Genomic DNA, 20746 nt, shown 5'->3' with positions numbered 1-20746 from the left:
AGGTGGCTGCTTGACTCATATACCAGCCTCTGGCTTGTAGTGCACATAGCTCTGCCAGACCTTTAACAAGATGCCATTATTGTTAAGTCTGCCTGGAGAGCTGGGACAGATTAAACCAAGCTATTACATCTCTGCTTGACCGCTACCCCATTGTCAGACAGGAAACAACAGGCCGCAACAAGTTGAAGGACCGCTCAGGGTCCAGGGAGGAATCCCACTCGATGTGACACCACAGATGATCTCCTGATACATCTTTGCTACTGCTGTTCAGTCATGGAGAAGAGTACTACTGGCCCTTTATCGTGAATGGATGATCGATGCTTCCAGGGAACTGAAAACTACTTTCTTATAGAGTGGAAGCATTAGTGGGAAATAGCCTAACACACTAAATAAATTCAGGAGTCTACCGCAACACCTGACTCCATGTCCACTTGATCATAGATCCTGGGCCAGGCTCCACAGGCTACTCTCTGGCTTGTCCAGAGTTGCTGTAACTATGCACCGGATTGGCCTGTTTTCCTTCCCACTCTTTGGCAGTGGAGCAGCATGGAAAATGTTGACCAAAAACCAAGCAAAATGTTCTTCTCTGTTCTTTTCTTTTGGAAGGATGGGGGGAGGGTGTCAAAAATCAAAAAGATTTTGGCATCTGCAGATCAAAACATTTCAGCCAAAAAGCACAACGTTTTTGGTGTTCAGTTTTTGGTTGATAAAAACCACAACATTTTCCTTTTTGTGAGGAGTTGTGCTTTTAAAAAAAAATTAAAAATGGAATTGAAAAAAGACATTTCCCACAGGAATTTCCATGTTGACAAAAAAGCTATTGACTGCCTCTGTTGGTGTGGCTCGAACTGTGGTACACAAACACTAACTGTTGGTAGGAGCAAAATGACTTTCCCCTAAGCAGATTTGGGACACTAAGCCAGCAAAGCAAACGGGCATCAGCTACAGCACTATACAGCGATGCTTTCTTTAATGCAGGGGTGGGCAAACTTTTTGGGCTGAGGGCCACATCTGGGTGGGGAAATTGTATGCAGGGCCGGGGAAGGGGGTTGGGGTGCAGGAGGAAGTGCAGGGTGTGGGAGGGGGTGCAGTGTGCAGGAACAGGCTCAGGGCAAGGGATTGGGGCAGAGGAGGAGTGCAGGGTATATGAGGGGGCTCAGGGAAGGGGGCTCAGGGCAGGAGTACAGAAGGGGTGTGGACTGCGGGAGGGAGCTCAGGGCAGGAGGTTGGAGTGCAGGAGGCGTGCGGGGTGCGACAGGGGTCTCAGGGCAGGTAGTTGGGGTGCAGGGTGCAGCAGGGGGCTCAGGTGCAGGAGAGGCACGGGGTGTGGCAGGGGGCTCAGGGCAGGGCGTTGAGGTGCAGGAGGGGTGTGTGTGCAGGCAGGGGGCTTAGGGCAGAGATTTGTGGGGCAGGGTGCAGGAGGGGTTCGGGCTCCAGCCCAGCACCGCTTACCTAAAGCGGCTCCGGGGTGGCAGCAGCGTGCACCAGGGCCAGGGCAGGCTCCCTGCCAGCCTGCCCTGGCCCCACGCCGTGCTGCTCCGGGAAGCGGCCGGCACCATGTCCCTGCACGGCCCTAGGGGAAGGTGGGGGGGCACAGGGCTCCATGCACTGCCCTTGCCATGCCTCCAGGTACCTGCCCCAAAGCTCCCATTGGCCGTGGTTCCTTGTTTCTGGCCAATGGGAGCTGCAGGGGGCGGTGCCTGAAGGCAAGGGCAAGGCACGGAGCCCTCTGCCCCCCTGCGTGGGGCCCCAGGGATGTGGTGCCAGCCACTTCTGAGAATGGCACGGGGCTTGCGGCACCACGGAGGGCAATCCTGTGGGCCGCCTCCAAAGCCCACCCCTGCTCTAATGCATATCTTTGGTCATTAGACAGATGCTTCCAACTGCTCCATGCAGCTGAAAACTCTAGTTTATTCCTAACTCTACCCAGTCATGTTAAAACAGGAGTTATTTCTTTTGTAGGTAGGTATTGAATTCCATCTCCTACTGCATCCTTATTTCACTACAGCAGTGGGGCCTTAATGTGGAAAATCAATAATTCTAGGTGGTCGGTTTAGCCTGATTTGCTAGTGGTTACTGGAACTGTTCTACACGAGTAGGAAAAGAGAAGGCTGTGGGGCCTTTAATGCTGACCACATGTAGGAAGACTGCCAGCACCAGCTGTGCAGTGATGGATTTGGAATGACACCCTCTTATGCTGACTGAACAATGGCATTATTTGCTTGTGCATGTGCAGATATTAAACCACCCTGCACAAGGGCGGGGAGAAGAGAGATTGATTGAAATAAAGAAACTAGACTTCAGCCAGAAAATGCAAGAAAATAGAGCATTATGGCTGAAGCCCTGTTTTTAAATCACTGACACGGTTCGGATGTGCTGCTTGGAACAGAGCATTATATGGTCTTATCTATACAGCCAACCTGCCGTCTGACCAATGCAGATCCATACCTTTGCTTCTTCTATCCAATTCCATTCAGATTCTTAGGCACTAACCCTGGTACCTGAGTGCCTCAATAAAGGCCAAAATGGTGGCAGCAAAGTTTTGGAGTCAGATTCTCAGGTGGTGTAAATCAGCATATCTCCATCCATTTCACTGGGGCGCTGCTGATTAACATCAGCTGAAGATGAGGCCCTTAATTTTAATTTCTTTATGATAATGATTTTATTATCATTATAACAATCAACACATCCTTGCAAAACATTTCAAAGTTAGCTAAGCTGCATTTTTCAACAGAAAAGGGTTCAGTCAACATTTTTTTGGCTGGCTCTCCTTCAGAACTGGCTACATAACAAATCTCAGAAGTACTTGTGGACAGGGAATCATCATCAAATGGAGGTGATTATAGAGTTATCGGTTCAAGGCCTGATGCCGTACAGAATTTTTACCAGTGAGCTGGATGTAAATATAAAATCACTGCTAATAAAATTTGAAAGATGACACCAACATTGGCAGAGTGGTAAGTAATTATGAGGGCAAGCCAGTCATACAAAATTATCTGGATTGCTTGGCAAGTGAGCCCACTCAAACAAAATGTGTTTAACACACTCACATGCTGGGACATACATGTAGGAACAAAGAATGCAGGCAATATCGACAGAATGAGGGACTGTATCCTGGACAGCAGTGACTCTAAAAGGGATTAAAGGGTCATAGCGGTCCAACAACTGAACATGAGCAACCAGCGTGATGCTGTTGCAAAATGGGCTAGGAGGACAATCAGCAAATATTCATCTAACTGTCCATGAATCCTGAAAGCTTCACGACTTTCAGCAGAAATTATTATTAGTATAAATGCTTGTGGTTAGGACACTGGAGTGGGACTCAGAACATCTGGGTAGGGCTGGCCAGATAAAAACAGCTCTATTTGCAAAAAAAAAAAAAAAAAAAAAAAAAAGTCAAGGTTTCAAAATTGGTTTCATTCTGATGCAGAACAAAACTGAGAACCTGAAAAACAAAAAGAGAAACATTCCAGAGAACCTCAATAGTCTGGTAGGATAGGGCATTCCTCTGGGAGTGGAGGCCACGTTCATGTCCCTGCTCTGCCTGTCTGAGCAAACAAATGTGTATGCCAGCTATTAATGCAGGCAACCTGGCATACATATTTGTTAACAGTGCAAAGGTGTGTGTGAGTCAACAAAAATATCCCCATTCAGTCTGGCAACGTCAAGAAAAAATGTATGAATATTTCCCTACTGAGAGCTGAAATGAAATCACTCAAGTAAAATTTAACATATTGCATATTTCTGGCACTTAAACTACTTTTCAATTTGCAACCTCCTAACACAGGCATATGATTTTTAAAGTGAAGTAGCCATAAATCAGGCTGCTGTAAGACACTCCTTACAGAAAACCTGACATGACAAACGATCACACTGGCCTTGATCTCATCAATTTAGTGATGCATTTCATTTATTTTTCTTTTAATCTGAATTACTCAGCCTCCTCCCCCAGCTCCCTTCTCCCTCTTCAAGGACTCAGTGACATGGAATAGGCAGTGACAGGGAATATTTACTGTCCCACTAAAACCGAATGTGCATTAACCAGCACCTCATTGAAGTCTCTAGACCATTCTCATCCATAATCCACTGAAGTCAGTGGTATGCCTCCTACTGATTTTGATGGGCCTTGCCCCAAGTACTCTTGGTTTGCCTTCAAAATTTTAAGGTGGCTCTTGCAGTTGTGTGTTTGTTGCCTTTCCCCATCTCCTCCAAACATAACTGACTCATTTTAAATAAGTAATGCCCAGTTGACAAGGTTGAATGGAAATCTTCAGGCTCACACTCCCCTTTTATTGCAGAGCATAAATACCAGTGTTTGGTTTTTATTTAATGGGCAGTTCTATCACTAAACCTGGGGTTATCCTGCAGAAGTTTTGAGGCATGTTCCAGTGAGAATTTTAAGAATGTGAAGGAAAAATGACAAAATAACCTAAACTACAGAATCCTGGGTAGCCAGAACTGTTAGTGTAACAAGTGCCAAAATCAAGAGGGTTCTCTGTCCCCAAAATTTAGAAATAAAGGGACCACATCTTCCCAAGTGGCTACTGTTTTTGGGTGCCCAATTTGAGACACATTAATATTCCGTGGGTTCTCAGCACTTCCTGAACATCAAAGCATCTTGAGTTGAGCACCCAAACAGCAGGGTACCCAAAATCATTAGTCATCTTTGAGAATGTAAGCCAGGGAACCATGAAATTAAGTAATGTTAAATAAATAAAATAGTTCATTTATTAATTTTCCCCTACCCTTTTTTTCTCTGACTCATTCTTTTAATCTTTGTGCAATTTTCTCTTCTCTTTCATTTCCATCTACTCTTTTCTCACTACGCTCTCCTTAGGTCTTCTTTCCTCGTTAGAGAGCAGCATCTCCATGCCTCACCAAAGATTTATCCTTCCTTTTCTTCACCCCATTCCTGTGGGGATGTTGCTGCCCAGGATCGGAAGGCAAGCTCTCATCTTCTACATCTGCCTTCCATAAGCCAGCAGCTAAACCAGTTGACCAACATTTGTAGTTACAAAGGCAAAAATGAAGGGAATAAAATCTCTTGATTCAGCATTGAAACTGCAGAAAGTAATGATGGAAGGATTTTTTTCCCTCGCTGTGCAGCACTGTAGTTAGATAGGTTAATTATGGTTAGTTTTGTTTGTTTTAACTTTCTGAAATCGTGGGTACCAGCCACTATTTGAGAGGATATCACTGATTTGATGTATCATGCCAAATCCCATGTACATCATGGGAGAGCAAGGCTTTTGTTCTAGAAATTCCTCAAGTAGCACTGACAGTCAAACCCACATCACAAAGTTAACACATTCAAATCGACACACTAACTTTTAGTAGGTTACAGGGTAGTTAGGGGTGAACCTCAGATGATCTGTTACCGATAATCATTCATGGGCAGGGAGGCTTTTCTGAATGGACTAGGGTGTGGTCTGGAGAACAGCCCTTCTGTGTTTTGACACCCCCAGCTTCAGAACCCAGAAATGCAAAGATGATTTACAAAAATAAAGTTATTCAACCATTTGAGAACCTGAAAAAGGTGCAGTTCTAAAAACGCATGAAGGCTCGTGTTGGAGGTCAGGCGAGCGGAATGGCTCCTCTCTGATTGGCTGAAACAAAACCCTGCCTTGCAGCAACCCTAAACAGTGTGTTATTAGGCCCAGCTTTATTGCAGACCAGCTCACTCAACTGTACTATAGATACAGCCCAAAGGGAAAGCAGGGCAGCAGCTGCTAGAAAGCTGAGGCATCAGGCCAACTTTCAGAAGAGAATCTCAAGTATTTAAAAGGTCAAGTAACTGGTTTGTTTCCCTCTCTACATAGCCTTTTTTGTTGTTTTATTGAGAGAATATTTGGGCGGGGGGGGGGGGAATATGCTGCTGTTTTTATAGTGTAGCACAATTGGCAAACCCTCACTTTAGAAAAGTGTAGGTTGCAGCATGCATGACTAACGATTAATGATGCTCATTAAAAATGAAGTTCTGATGAAATTCATTAATGCTTGGCTCGAGTCTTGCTAACAGTTACGCAACATTAAGAGCAAGGCAATTACAGATCTTGGCAGCAACTTGTTGAGAGATAAAAGAATACCTTTTCCTGTTAACTCAATGTAGAACATGCTGTATTGCAAAAATCCGCTGGGTTGGAAAGCGACTGGACCAACGAGACACACTAACTGCAGCTCCATTGCCACCTGTGGGTTAGTGCTGGAGTTTGCTCTCTGAAATGCCATCAGCTTCCATGGCAAGGAGAAATAAGGCTTTTACAGAAAATAGCTGGTTTAAAATAAGGGCTTGTTAGAAACCAAACTATTTAGAGTAGAGATAACTATGTCCTTCTCCAGCCCTGTTTCAAGTGCTTAAATATTATGGGGGGATGGCCTAACATTTGAGCGCTTTGTGAAAAAATAAGTGTGTAGCAATTTTCATCCCAAAGGATTCAAAAACAGACAAGAATTTTTATTTGCATAGCACCAGAGAAAGCTTCTGCTGGGACAAAGGGCAGGCAGATGGAGAATGCAACAGACTCAGGAGCCAAGGAGGAGAAATCCCAGTAAAAAACTTAGGTGTAATCCCTTTCTTTTATTAAGAGTTCCATTGTTCATACACAGCGGGAAGGATATAGATGATTATGGTCTCATCCAAAAGATCTATAAAAGAGCTGCATGGAAAATGGGGTCCATGCTTACTGCCTCAGTGCCAGTTTACAACTAAAAGATTTCTCTCCCTAAATGCCAGTGCTACAAAGCCAAGCCATGGGAAAGTTTTAAGAGTTCCTACTTCATCCCCAGTAATAGATATTGATTATGAAATGAAATCTTAGTTAATAAGTCTGCCGATGCACAAACCAAACAGATTCCAACTCACTCTGCCGTAGCTGCACTGATCCTGCTGTGCTAACAGGAGTTAAACAGTACGTCAGCTTATTTGTCACTCAAATAGATGGCTCTGAATACAATTAGGGAGCAGTTCTGCCAAATAGCAAATTAGGTTTTTTTTATTTTTATTTTTTGCCATAGCTGCACAAACGTTTTGTCAATATACTAGATTTTATATTCAAAATTTAAATAGACTATGTCCCTCTGCTTTCTCCCTCAAAAACAGAACAAAAAACCAAGCATCATCCTCTCAAGGAAAATCCTTAGTTGCAGAAATCTTTTGACATTATGCCCTATTCATATCCCTTTATCACGCAGGTCACAGCAGCTGAACCGCCCTCACACTGTACCTTTCTCAAGGTACCACCCACAACTTTTGGCTCATTAAGAGCTCCTGCATTTTCTGTGCACTTAAGGCAAGACTAGTTTGGGGAAAGCCTGCTCTGCAGAAGTGGGCCCTCATTCTAGCAGATTTTCAAAGCTTCCTCTGATCCACAGCGATAACTCCCTTTTAGTAAAATCATGAAAGTCGATAGAAGACAAGGCACAACTGAAGGTCAGGGGGGAGGGATAGCTCAGTGGTTTGATCATTGGCCTGCTAAACCCAGGGATGTGAGTTCAGTCCTTGATGGGGGGCCATTTGGGGATCTGGGGCAAAAATTGGAGATTGGTCCTGCTTTGAGCAGGGGGTTGGACTAGATGACCTCCTGAGGTCCCTTCCAACCATGATATTCTATGATTACAGAAAACCATGAGGATTTCAGAAGAGAGAAAAAATATCAGCCCTTTCATGTGTAGATTTAACTCAAGCACTTAAGTTTATTCAACACAATAAACTAAACTAAATAGTTTATACTATTTCCAATAAAATGTTCAGAGTTTATAAAAGTTACCCACTAGGTAACTGCAATATCACGACATCTGCAGCAAAGAACTGGAGGTAGCAAATGGTTTGTTCAGGTCAATAAAGACCCAAGTGAAGCCAACAGAATTAAATGGTTTTAGATGATCAGCTGTGAGTATTTATTACCATGAGCGTTGTTAATTATTGTAAAAGAGGAGGGAAAATTCATTGTCAGAGGAGAACAGTTAGGCAGCACTCCTTTATTGTATTTCTGTCACTGATTTGCAAAGTGAGTTTCAGTATGTGGAACAATTCTCTCTGCATGTTAAGCCCATTGTTCAATGGGTACAATTGAAACTGTAGCATTCGCTAGTGTGAATATACTAGCGCTACTCTCCTAGTTCAAAGAAATATTCTGACAGTTCATGTTCTCTTTGAGAGCAGATGAAGGGCAAAAAGAATACAACAAAATATACATTTAAATTAAGTTTAGTGTCCATTGTAAGGTCACTGCACAAGGCTCAAATACTGGACTTTGCATTTGCATTCATGTTCTTTCTATCTCCCCCTATATATAGGAAGGGTCAGACATTATTTCAAATGTATATGCATGTAATCCGGGGGGGGGGGGGGAATGTTGCCCTCTTCAATCTTATTCTAAATATATCTCCCATTGACAGCAGTTGGCATTGCATGCACAACACAGAGCAGAATTTGGCTCAAGGAATATTCCCCCCCAACCCCATATGCTCATTGCAGACAGTTTGATATAAATAATTTGGCCACAACTAACAAAATCATGCCCCCTTTTTAGGATGGAACAATGGCAGGGTGTTATTTGGTGTGGGAGGGGATACCTCTCGAGTAAGATGCTGTCAAGCTGCATTTTAACACGTCAACTGCTATTAGAGCCTCGGAACACAAAGGGCCAAGATTGTGTCATCCATTTGGGCAATAATCCCTACAGATATCAAAGGGGATCCCTCCTTAATGTCACACCGGTCTGATTTCTTTTGTGATAATCCAGCCCTAAAAATGCATAGTAAAATCCACAGCATGTTTCTTGGAAGGTAGTTAACTATTGTATGTGCACTAGTCATTTGCTTGACTGCTATTAGCACAGTGGGAGTCATACCTTCTCCACTCCCTCCCCCTTTTAAAACATGTACTGGTTAATGGCCCTAGCAATGTTTAATTTGTAAAATAGAAATGTTAATAGGCTTATAGTTTTTGTAAGCCAAGTACCAGCCCCAGGGAATTTTTATTTCCAGATGAGTCATGAACACCTGGAAATGGGTGTTTATAATAGAAATATGTAGCCTCGACAATAGTTAAAGACAGCAGCATGCGGTAGCTCAAATGAGAAACAAAATCCAAATATATGCTAATAATGCAGTTAGAAACCAGCTTTATTGTTACAACCAGTTTTAAATTATTTACACAATATAAATCTTTGAAAGATACATTCCTTCATTTAATCAATGGTAGAAGGCCTTTATTATAACATAGCTCCAATGTTTCGTTCAAAAGAAACACTGTTCATTCCAGTGAAAGCTGATGAATGAACAGAACATATGTTAACTCTATGACATAGAAATGATTTTTTAAAGATTGGGACCATTTTATTCACAGGACATATGACTTAACAGAAACATAAAAAATGAGAAAACAATGAAAAAATGTTGTGGAACAATGGTATGACATTGGAAAGTATTCCTATTATCCCATAGTCCTATCTTTACAAGTGTTACAGGGCTTTGGATAGCTGGCTAATACAAATTTGTGAACCAACAAATCTACTTCAAGTTATATTTGTTTAAGATACTGATACATTCTCAATGCTGAGACTAATCAAAGCTCTTATATACAACACTGCGTTACACTACCACAGACTGTATCTGAGATACACAAATGAAAGAAGGGTCACTGCAACAACAACAACAAAAAAAACCTCCACACACTTCTGACTGAAGATTTCATAGCTACGATCAGGAGAAGTAAACAGCTAAAATTATAACAAAGATTAGAATTTTTGTTTTCCAGTTTATTTTGTGCATTTGATAACATTGTGTTTGGCAACTTACACTGTTTCCCCCTATAAGTCACTTTCACATTGTGGTTTGTGTGCATTTCTCCCCAGTTATGTGAAAAAATATATATACATATAAGGATAAGTGATTTTAAAACAAAAATGGTCAGGGGCATTACATGAAGCTACAACTCCTATCACTTTGCAAACATTAAGTTAATGCTCACAACATCCATGGGAGACATGTAAATTATTCTCCACTTCTACAAGTTGAGGACACTGAGGCAGAAAAGCTAAACAGCTTTCAAAGGCCACAGAGGGAATCAGTATCAATTCCTGAATTAGCTGGTATTCATGGCTCTCAGTCCTGTGCTCAGACCATTCCTCTGACACTACAGGACCGTTTCAATCAACTTTTCTCGACAGTGAATGAAGCAGCGATCATTAAAGCATCTGAAGGAAGAGTATCTTCTAGACTATTCAGCATTTTAAAGAATCAAATATTTCATATTATGCAAACTAGCCAATTGCGCGCAGACAAATACAGTACAATACAGTTTTAGGAGATTCCTCTGCTACGGTAATTAGGAAACTGACAAACTACACAAACAGCTCATTTGGTAAAGCCACTTGAAGTCAGACAATGACATTTCCAGGGTCTCATCACATCACTAGAGCAGCACCACGCAACTGGCACGTGAAAGCAATTTACGCATTTTCTTTTCCATTCCAGAGGTGTGTAGGCCACAAAGTTCGTCATGTGCCCTCCGGACTTGTGCGGTTCTACCACCTCGGAGAGCCCCCCTCACTCGAGCGGTTGTTAGCAAAAGGCACACCTACATGGCACAAGAACACGGTCAGCCTTCTGTCATCTCACTCATGACCAACAAATAGCAAAGAGCCTTCAATCCACAGGAGCAAATGTATAAAAAAAAATCAGCTATGATAATGCACATCAGCACTAGAATCTCTGGAAATAGGATCCAACTCTTACTGTTCAGCAACTTGTAATTACATCCTGCACGGTGTGACAAATGGCGTAGGACTAGGTGCTACCTTTACCAGTTTAGTACTTGAACATTTTTTCAGAGGAGCCTTTTCAAAGGGCATCTAAGAACATAGTAATCAAAATACAAAACATTAAAACCCACTGAAGAACCAGCCAACTCAAATTCACAGCCAATTAGGATGCAGCCAACCCTCCCGATAGCCTTCAAAACAAGCCCTCCCCCCGCAACAAAAGGAATTGCATTCCAACTGGTACAAAGAACGAAGGTTTTATCAGGAAATTGCTGTTGTATTTCGTGACTATGTCTATTTAACAAAACAAAACAAACAAACAAAAAACCTTTTGGTGGGAAGGAAATAAGGGTATACTTTAACTTTTCTTAACCACCAACTAACTGCCTTTTTAAAGAAATCCAGGCTTCATCATGCTGGAATGAGCTCCCTTTTCTTTATAATCTGATCCAGTCAGTAAACTGCCTAAGTATAAGGAGGTCAAAAACCAGAAATCTAAACATGTGCTTTAATTGGATTTATTCCCTTCCCCTCCAATATTGATCTTTTGACACTTAGGCCTTTGGGATCTAATTACCATCAAACAGCACCATTGGAGATCCTAGGCAATATTAACATATATACCTTTTCAGAGCGTGTGTGTCTTTTGTCTGGTATATTTCCATTAGATAGACTTGCACCAAGAGCTGTTTGTGAACTTGACAACCAAAATATTTGAATACTCCTACCCTCCATATTTTGTGTACCAACGTTTTCCAGCAAATCTATTACAAACAGCAGTGGCAAGAGGCTCAAAGCTCTTCTGTTTTCACTGTAGATAGCTAAAGAACTTCCTTTAAAAATAAGGTAGACGGAAGTTACTGTATGTAACAAGATGTTCAGCTGGTGTACAAGCTGGTGTACAAAACTTAATGCTTCACTTCTGAGGTTAATTCCCTAATCTCCAGGGGACTTCCTAAACCAGGAACTGATTATGATACGAAGTCTTTATTTCTTGTATGGTGGATACAGTGGCCATTAACTATTTGAATAGGCTAAGTTTGATGGGAATAGTTCTGGCTTCCAAACAGTGAAAGTATACTGCATCAAGAAAAAAGGAATTAATGTCCAAGGGAATTCAGTTAATATATTACAGTAAGCACTCAAAGGGCACGAAGATACCTGTAGGTTGCCATAACTTCCCTTCAAAGTTGAAATACTGGCATCAACAGTTGATTATTTTATTAAAAGCGATACCAAGTCTGCTTCAAACTATTGCTTTTGTTCAACTCACATGCAAGACATCAATAAACGGTTTAAATTTTACTACAAGTCCAGGGAAGGCAGCTTTTACACTGAGAGAGGAAGTGGTGTACTAGTCCTCTACTTTACCTATCCAGGCTTGGAAAGGATTTGGTGGAAGAATGTACCCAGCGGACACCAGTTTCCATAAATATGAGTGGGCTACTAGTTAGTTGGTACCTTAGCTACTGTAGCATTCTGGAAACTGATAACCAGATGTATATTAATTATTTGGCCTTTTATTATACCATACACAGCTGCACAACAGTAATTAATCCTCCTGTCATTACACAGCTCATGTACACGGGAAACTTCTAACTTAGGAATTTGTCTATGTGTTCCCTTAACAAACTTCTGTCACCACAGGAACAACAATACGACTTAAAGAAGTGTACTTAAAACTTCCACGTGTGTTCAGCAGATATTACTGGCTGCCAATGACACGTGATGTATGACAACATTTGAGATGTGAGTATCAGATTTAAGTTTCCCTATGTTGAAAGACAATAAATTTACCACTAATTAGCATTTTTAATTTGCCCTGTTACTAGAATAGCTCTTCCCCCACCTAAGCGTATTACTATTCATTTATCCCCAAAAGCAAAGGAACATAAAAACACATGGAAAGCAGACAACGGCAGCAGTAGACTATAATGGATACCTTATTAACATGAAACATAAATATGCTCAATTAAAGGTAATGTATGTGATTATCTCACAACACAGATTCCTTGAATATGGTCAATTTAACAAAAAAGTCAGCGCACACAAAGTTGGATTTTTTCTTTACATCAAAATTTCTACAAAATAGGAGAGAGTACAATGCAATACACAAGTCCATAAATGCAAGATACGGTACAATTCACATTAATTTACAAATGGTTATTTACACTGTTGTATATACATATCCAGTCAGACCGGGTTAATGTGAGTCAGTTTGACAATTCCTTTTTCAAATGCAGAAGAACGCTACATGAATGAGTTTAAAATTACATGACACTGGTTATTATTTAAAAAGCTTTGATGCTTAAGTGTCTTATTAAATCAGGCATGGATTAACCTGGTCTGATTGTAGAAATGTGTCAGAAGAAAAAAATTCACACAATTCTGCTTTACAAAAGCAACCAGGCCACTATGGTCTATTGACTGATGCTGCACATGCATGAATGCCATTGCTAACAACCTTCTTTATATTTACAATATAGGTTTAACTATACAGTAAAAGTTATTAAGTTTGGCATTCAAGCCTTTAGCTAAACAGAAAGGCAACAGAGTATCTTCTTGGCAACACAAAGCCAGGATGGATGTTTCTAGAGCTCTGAGACATTTTCCTTCTTTTTAAGTAGCCTCAAATTACTAAGAATGAGGAAATGAATTTTAACGAAATGGGAGTTCCTTATTTTGAGGCATCACTAGTTCACCCATGTTCAGGTGGTACGGTATCTGCAGTGACAAACCCAAGTTTGAACCCTGCAGTGCCATCCCAAGTTCCCACGTGAACATGTTTGCAGAATACCCTCTATAGGAGAGGAAATTCTGAGCAGTTCTGGATAAAACTGTTGAGGTATGAGACTCCAGGTGACTGGCATTTCATTTTGGAAAAAGTAACTACTTCCTAATAACATCTTTCACGAACAACCTGATCTAAGAATTTGAAGTTTGTTGCATATGCTGGTCTTAAATGGAAGCCACTGCACAGCCATGTTTTCTAAAATGGATTTTAATACGCAACATGAAAATGCAGGTCTCTACTATACTGCAAAGTCTCCTGTTATAACTCTGTGATAAGTCTCGTGCTTCCTAAAAATGGCTCAGGCAAAGATTATTGTATTTATAATATCTTTGCCTCAAAGTGTTTTTGAGGTCTGTGAAAGGAGTTCCATAGAATTTGGCAGCTCAACATGACTGAGGCTGACATCCAGTCACAAAAAGCTTATGTTCTAAAGGAGTAACCTGTTCCCCTGCAGAGATTGTTACCTGCACTGTATAAACAAACACCTCCTTTAAAAAATTACAGTACAATTCCAAACTGAAACAGTACCAGCATAGGAAGAGCTACTAGGGCAGGGAGACAATGGGATTTATAAACTGCAAAGGAGACATCCTAGCTTTGCCCTCTCCCCCTTGCAGAAAGAGTGATCTGCAGTGTCACCCTCTTTTGGCCTGAATGGTTAGCCAATTTTCAAGTTCTAGCAGGCTGTTTCCATTAGGAGGCGAGAGTGATGATGTAATCAGGTATTTCTTTGATGCCATCCTGTTTGTACATTCTTTGTAAAGTCCTGCTTCCCACAGTAGGAATCAAACAACAGCTGTTTCTTTGCTCATGGAGTTAACAAGCCTCTTTCAGCCAGCACTTTACTCCGGAAGCTTTCACTCAGCTGTTTTCTCTGGGTCAAATTACCAGGGCTTCTTTGGACCTTGTGGTTCTCTCATCAGAGAGTATGGGACATTACCCTTGAGTAGCCAAAGAGTTTGAAAAGAATTAGGACTAATTCTAGACTAATTAGACTAATTCTAATTCAAGAGCTGGACTGTACTTCAGAATAAACAGACACTGCTGTATATATTTTAAAACAGTTCTCTTTGGGATAGTTAGAAAGGGGGATCTGGCCAGTGTTCCAATTTACCAGGTTAAAAGTGAAAGCTAACTCCCACATTCTCACTCTCAAATATGTATGTGTTACCAACGCCAGAAATGAAGTTGTCACTTTACTCTATCAGGAAAGGGGTTGTTGTTGTTTTTAATCTTGAAATAGGTTTTTTCAGGATCCAACACTGGTACTCACACTAAGTAGCACCTTACTCCAAGAGATGTCTTGCCGAAATTAAAGGGACAAAACTTATGGACCAAGGTACTACTTAATGTGGGTAAGTGTGGAAGAATATTCCTCTTAGCAAGGAGAGAACTTTTCAGGTACAAAGATTAAAAAGTTGTTCACTGTCTGTCACTTTCATGAGCTCTAGCAAAATCCTTGATAATGCTACAGAAGGACATGCAATTTCAGTTGGTCAGTTTTATTTAGACTATGAAGAGAATCTGTCCAATTTAATAAACTACTTTAGTAAGGTGCTAAATAAGACTTACCCACTTTCAAAGTTTTTTTTATGAAAAGTTTATCCATTTATATTAAAATTTTAAGAATCTGATTGTAAGAAAATCCACATTTGGAACCACCAGGGGATAAATACAAACTAGTTTTAAGAAATAAAGCTTGCTTTTGTAAAATAACAGACCACCATTTAAAATGGTGTATAAGGTGAAAGTTTTTCATCCATGTCATTGCTTTAAGCATCCTGAAACAAGCTATGCTTTTGTAAAGCCCATCTGCGTTTGACAATATGCTATAGAGCAATTGTGAATAGATATCCTTGCCGAGTCTGCAGCAGGCTCCCCATAAAATCTACTCCTAAGGTGAGTGTGTGTTTGCACATACTGTATGTGCATACATGCAGACTTTGTACGTGTGGGCACTTCAGTGACCAAAGTGCAAAGTTTTTTCAGAGTAATCATCAGAATTGATTGACTGCTCAACGACAGCAATTTTCAAGATTTAAAGCATCATCCCCAACCTCTCTCAACATACAGTCACAAAGTAAACATTTTCTTTTCAATTCACATTTTGTACTTCAAACCATTCTTGGTATAATAGCTTTTTTAAAAAACACTGAGGATGATCAAAGCGCCACTGTTCAAATCTCACACATTTCAAGAACATTCTTTGAACCTGAGACTTTGGGCTACTAATATTTTTGCTATCAGTACAGGAAGAAAGCCAGAAAATGTAACAGAATCTATAACTACTGGACCTAAGTATTTAAAGACAAGAATCCAAGCTGGAAAGATGAGGAAAGAAGGAAAAAAGGTTTAAAAATCTATGTATCCTTTAACTGAAGTGGTATTGTTTTGCTCCCAAGAGCAACAGGATTTTTCATGTTCACTGTTTTAAACTCAATACTCTATCCTGTTGCAGTAATATATATATAGTTCAGAACATAGAAGAGTTAAAAAAAAAATTGAAGATTTACTCCCTTCCATAAGGAATTTCTTGAGATTTTGGAATAGTGGTCTTTAAAATAAATGGAAAAATTTAACAAACAAGAAACTCTCCCATACAAGTTAAGGTTGGTACATTTCCTGTCAGATACTATACACATTCCTAAATAATCTGGTGGCCATAAAGCCGTCAGATTTCTATTATGTAATAGTAGCAGAAGGAAAGTCAAAATGCTGATATTTAACCCTAATAAGTAGATAGGCCTTGTTATAAAATCCAAAGTACTGTGATGTAGAAAATTGCTTTTATCCTCATTTTCCTTCCCTCAATTACTCAGTACCAGTGATTGGCATTTCAAGAGTAAAATTACCACTATTCACGGTTTGGGTTTTTTTGTATACAGTTAAAGATTAAGATTCTCTACTGACCATGTACAGTCTTTATATAAGTTAATGTCACTTTAATAAAATAAGTTGTGAAAAAACAAATCCTTTGGAACAGTTTCATTGCCTGCACTCAACCTTTACAGAAATTGATGAAAGCAGCAATGGAATCATGTTAAACTCATAATAAATAAATCACATACAACATATGTTAAATTACTTAAGTAAGGATTAAATTGCCATCTCTACAGCCTTAAAGATTTAGCAAGTTTCTAATCCATTCTATATCAACAGTAGGTATGCTCTTCTTATTAGATTTAACATTAAGACTTGTTTAGAGGCATCATTTGTAAAGCAAAACAACCAAGTGAACATTACAGAAATTAAACAAAATGTTTAGCTTTTTCAGTATCTGTTCTCAAAAAGGATTCTAAGGATCGCTTATCCACTTGAGGATCACTGAAGTTCTTCGTTACTCGGGAAGCTTTAATGCTGTGACCTCTGGCTTCATTTTGAAATACTGGTTAAAACGAACAATTGCGTACCTATTAAAAGGATAGAATTGAAACAAAAGTTACAAAGAGCTGAGAATTCCTTCGGAGTCTGATCATGTTTATGGCAAGAATCTTGAAATCTTATTGTAAAATTTCACAACAGCAACATGCTTTTGTGCAGTATCATGATGCTTTTGTTTGGTTTATTGTGCCATCTACTGGTTACTATCTAGTGTCTTTTACATTTGAGAATCTTATGACTGATTCACTAGTCCAGTGAGTTTCAATATCAAATTCAAGTGAACAAAGTATGATCTCAACATAGTATTTCATCAGCTTAGTCACAAGCTGACTCAGACTAGTAACTTAAGTATGAACTAAACTAGCATCTTAACTGCTACAGCAAAATTTCCAAAAAGATGCACAATCTTGTCATAATAAACTTAATAGGATTTTTTCTTCATACTGCCAGGGGCATTCATTTGACAATTTTAAACATTTTTCTTTTGATGAAACCCCACAATAACATCAACTAGTATCTCAAAAAAGGACACTAAAAAGCAAAAATATTTAGAATTTATTAGACTAAATGTCCCTTGCTATTTGGAAGGAAGAAATTTTTATTTTATTTTTTAATAGGAACAGATCTCCTGGTTCTTAAATCCGAGCTCTTCCATAAACACAGCGTATGACCAAGAGCAAGCCATTTACCTCTGTGCCTCTACTTCTCCCATGCAAATGCCACCTACCAAACACGTTTGTGTGGCTTAATAATTGTTAAGTGCTTGGATAATGCCTGCATGGAAGACACTATTTACTGGAGCACAATAATTTTTTTTTTAAAAATATAAAATACAGAGTTGAATTTCCCCCCACAAAAAGCAAAATCAAATCAATCGATCCAGACTTTTATGGATGAACTGACATTACCCGTCGTCTTGATAGAATCTCACTATAAAAATAATTGTGTACGGTCATCTCTGGAGCATCCTGCTTGAGCATGTTAACAACAAAACAGGATCATTTCACTCAGACCTAGTGTAGTTCTGAAAGTCAGGATTTCAATGGAGGAAATAGATTAGTTATTTATAGATAGCACAATCACTTACCCTAGAAAATCAAAGTCAATGGTGGAATATTTGGCTTGAATCAGAGCCCACAATCCCCAAAAGAAATGAGAGGCCTAAAGAGAAAATAATTGGTGAAAGATTATTAGCTTAATGTTCTGTAAAGCAAGTATATGTTCAAAGGAATGAGCAAAATGGCTTGTCTGAAGGACTATTCTATAAGTACACCAAAAAAAAAAAAAAAAAAAAAAGCCAAAAATGTTATTTTATAATTAAAGATTTTGTTCTAAAATGTAAGTTTTCTGACACCAGATACCAGCAAGTGTTATAAACCCGAATGCTGTCAATTAAATGTGTAGAAAATACACCATGACATGGGAATCACTTTCTAGAAAGGGTCTTGTTCAATAGCGTTAATAAATGACCTATGCTTCGGTTTGATAAAGAGAATTGCAGCAATGTATAACCACTACAAATCTACATACTTGTTTGATTGTGTTTCAGATATTAGATACTACTTGGCACCAGTACGCCTCACTTTCCAGTGCTGCTAATGGGACTAACCACTTAAAACTCAGCATTTCCATAAGTTTCAAATCTGTTCTGACCCCACTTCCTGTTAAAGTTTAGATAAGCAGTTTGTAAGCATATGTTCAATGTCAGACTGAAGCTATGGATTACATGAATTATACAGTTGCTAATGTGTTTTAATAAACTTTGAAACTTGTGTGTTGTGGCCATCAGCTTCACAATCCCCTTGTGAAAGATGCATATGATTTCTGGGCCACCCATGTTGCAAGTGATACTTCATACCTCTATTTATGTTCTGTAAATAAAAGCTTACAATAATGACCTAAATTGTTTCCTGAAGCATCCACATAATCCAAGTATTGTACTTAAGTTCCTTCACTAAAGCTGTACAGTGTGAGTGCACATCTGAAAATCTCAAAGCACAGGCATGTTAACATCTCACTAATGCAGTTCTGATCTATTTGTCTAATGTTAACAGTTTGGCGTTTTACACTAATACTCATTAATTCTAGTTCCTGTTTTTTCTACGTGACCCCACACATTAATGACGTCTAGTCAACATTAAAGGAACCCTTTTTTTTAAATTTTACAGTATTTGTACAACAACATGTGTGGTCTACAGATCGGTCTTAAGCTGTTCAATAACCAAAAACTCCCCCCGCATTAATATGAACAAAGTTTAGAGCTCTTGAAAAAGACGGTTACTCACCTTTGTAACTGTTGTTCTTCGAGATGCGTTGCTCATATCCATTCCAAATAGGTGTGTGCGTGCCGCGTGCACGATCGTCGCAAGATTTTTACCCCAGCAACACTCGGTGGGTTGGCTGAGGCGCCCCCTGGAGTGGTGCCTTCATGGCACCGGATATATGCCCCAGCAGACCCAGCACCCCCTCAGTTCCTTCTTGCCGGCTATTCCAACAGAGGGGAAGGAGGGCGGGTTTGGAATGGATAGGAGCAAAACATCTTGAAGAACAACAGTTACAAAGGTGAGTAACCATCTTTTCTTCTTCGAGTGCTTGCTCATATCGATTCCAGTTAGGTGACTCCCAAGCCTTACCTAGGCGGTGGGGTCGGAGTGAGAGGTGGCGGAGTGAAGGACCGGTGAACCAAATGCAGCATCACCCCTGGACTGCTGAATTATCGCATAGTGGGTGGCGAAGGTATGCACCGATGACCAAGTCGCTGCCCTACATATCTTCTGTATGGATACGTGTGCCAGGAAAGCAGACGATGAAGCCTGAGCCCGCATGGCGTGGGCGGTAAGGTGCGTAGTTGGGACACCAGCCAAGTCATAGCATGCACAGATGCATGATGTGATCCAGGACGAAATGCGCTGGGAGGAGATCAGAAGGCCCTTCATCCGGTCTGCCACAGCAACTAAGAGCTGCAATGTTTTCCTGAAAGGTTTTGTTCGCTCGACATAGAAGGCAAGGGCCCTGCGAATGTCCAGGGAGTGCAGCTGTTGTTCCCGTCAAGAGGTGTGCAGCTTTGGGTAGAAGATGGGGAGGAAGACGTCCTGATTGAGATGGAAGGCAGACACCACCTTAGGGAGGAAGGCCGGGTGGGGTCGCAGCTGTACCTTGTCCTTATGGAACACCGTATACGGCGGTTCCGATGTGAGTGCCCTGAGCTCAGACACACGCCTCGCCGAAGTAATAGCTACGAGGAAGGCTGTCTTCCAGGAAAGGTACAGGAGCGAGCAGGTGGCCATCGGCTCGAACGGGGCAGCCATGAGTTTGGGGAGGACCAGGTTAAGATCCCGCATAGGGACCGGTTGTCAAATTTGTGGCAACAGGCGCTCCAACCCCTTGAGAAATCTGCTGACCATGGGATTGGAGAAGACTGAACGCCCGTTTTTGCCCAGGTGGAAAGCCAAAATAGCTGCCAGGTGCACTCTGATGGATGATATTGCCACGCTCTTGATAGGTACTGACACCTGTAGAGGGGCTGTCAGACTCTGAGCACACGAGCAGGAAAAACACTTCCACTTGGCTAAGTACGTGGACGTGGTAGAGGGCCTCCTGCTACCCAAAAGGACCTGCTGTACCAAGCAAGAGCAGCACAGCTCAGATTGAGTTAGCTATGCAACATCCACGCTGTGAGGTGGAGAGATTGCAGCTCGGGATGACAGAGTCGTCCGTGGTCCTGAGTGATCAGGTCTGGCCACAGCGGGAGTGGAATGGGAGTGTCCACCGATAGCTCTAAGAGAGTGGTATACCAGTGCTGCCT

The 20746-nt window shown here is 40.7% G+C and overlaps 1 protein-coding gene across 1 annotated transcript in view; it reads right to left on the bottom strand.

Annotated features, from left to right (window-relative positions):
* Nucleotides 1-9108: 9108 nt before the first annotated feature.
* ETNK1 (ethanolamine kinase 1) overlaps nucleotides 9109-20746 on the bottom strand; it is a 59960-nt gene continuing 48322 nt past the window's right edge. The window contains exons 7-8 of the mRNA XM_048826801.2: nucleotides 18029-18102; nucleotides 9109-16970 (exon numbers count right to left, since the gene is read on the bottom strand). Of these exons, the coding sequence (XP_048682758.1) occupies nucleotides 16898-16970; nucleotides 18029-18102 (147 nt within the window). The 3' untranslated portion in view covers nucleotides 9109-16897. The remainder of the gene's footprint in view (nucleotides 16971-18028; nucleotides 18103-20746) is intronic.

This window comes from Caretta caretta, chromosome 1, assembly GCF_965140235.1.
Source record: "Caretta caretta isolate rCarCar2 chromosome 1, rCarCar1.hap1, whole genome shotgun sequence".
Classification (NCBI taxonomy): domain Eukaryota; kingdom Metazoa; phylum Chordata; order Testudines; family Cheloniidae; genus Caretta; species Caretta caretta.
This window is presented reverse-complemented; position numbering and strand designations above follow the sequence as displayed.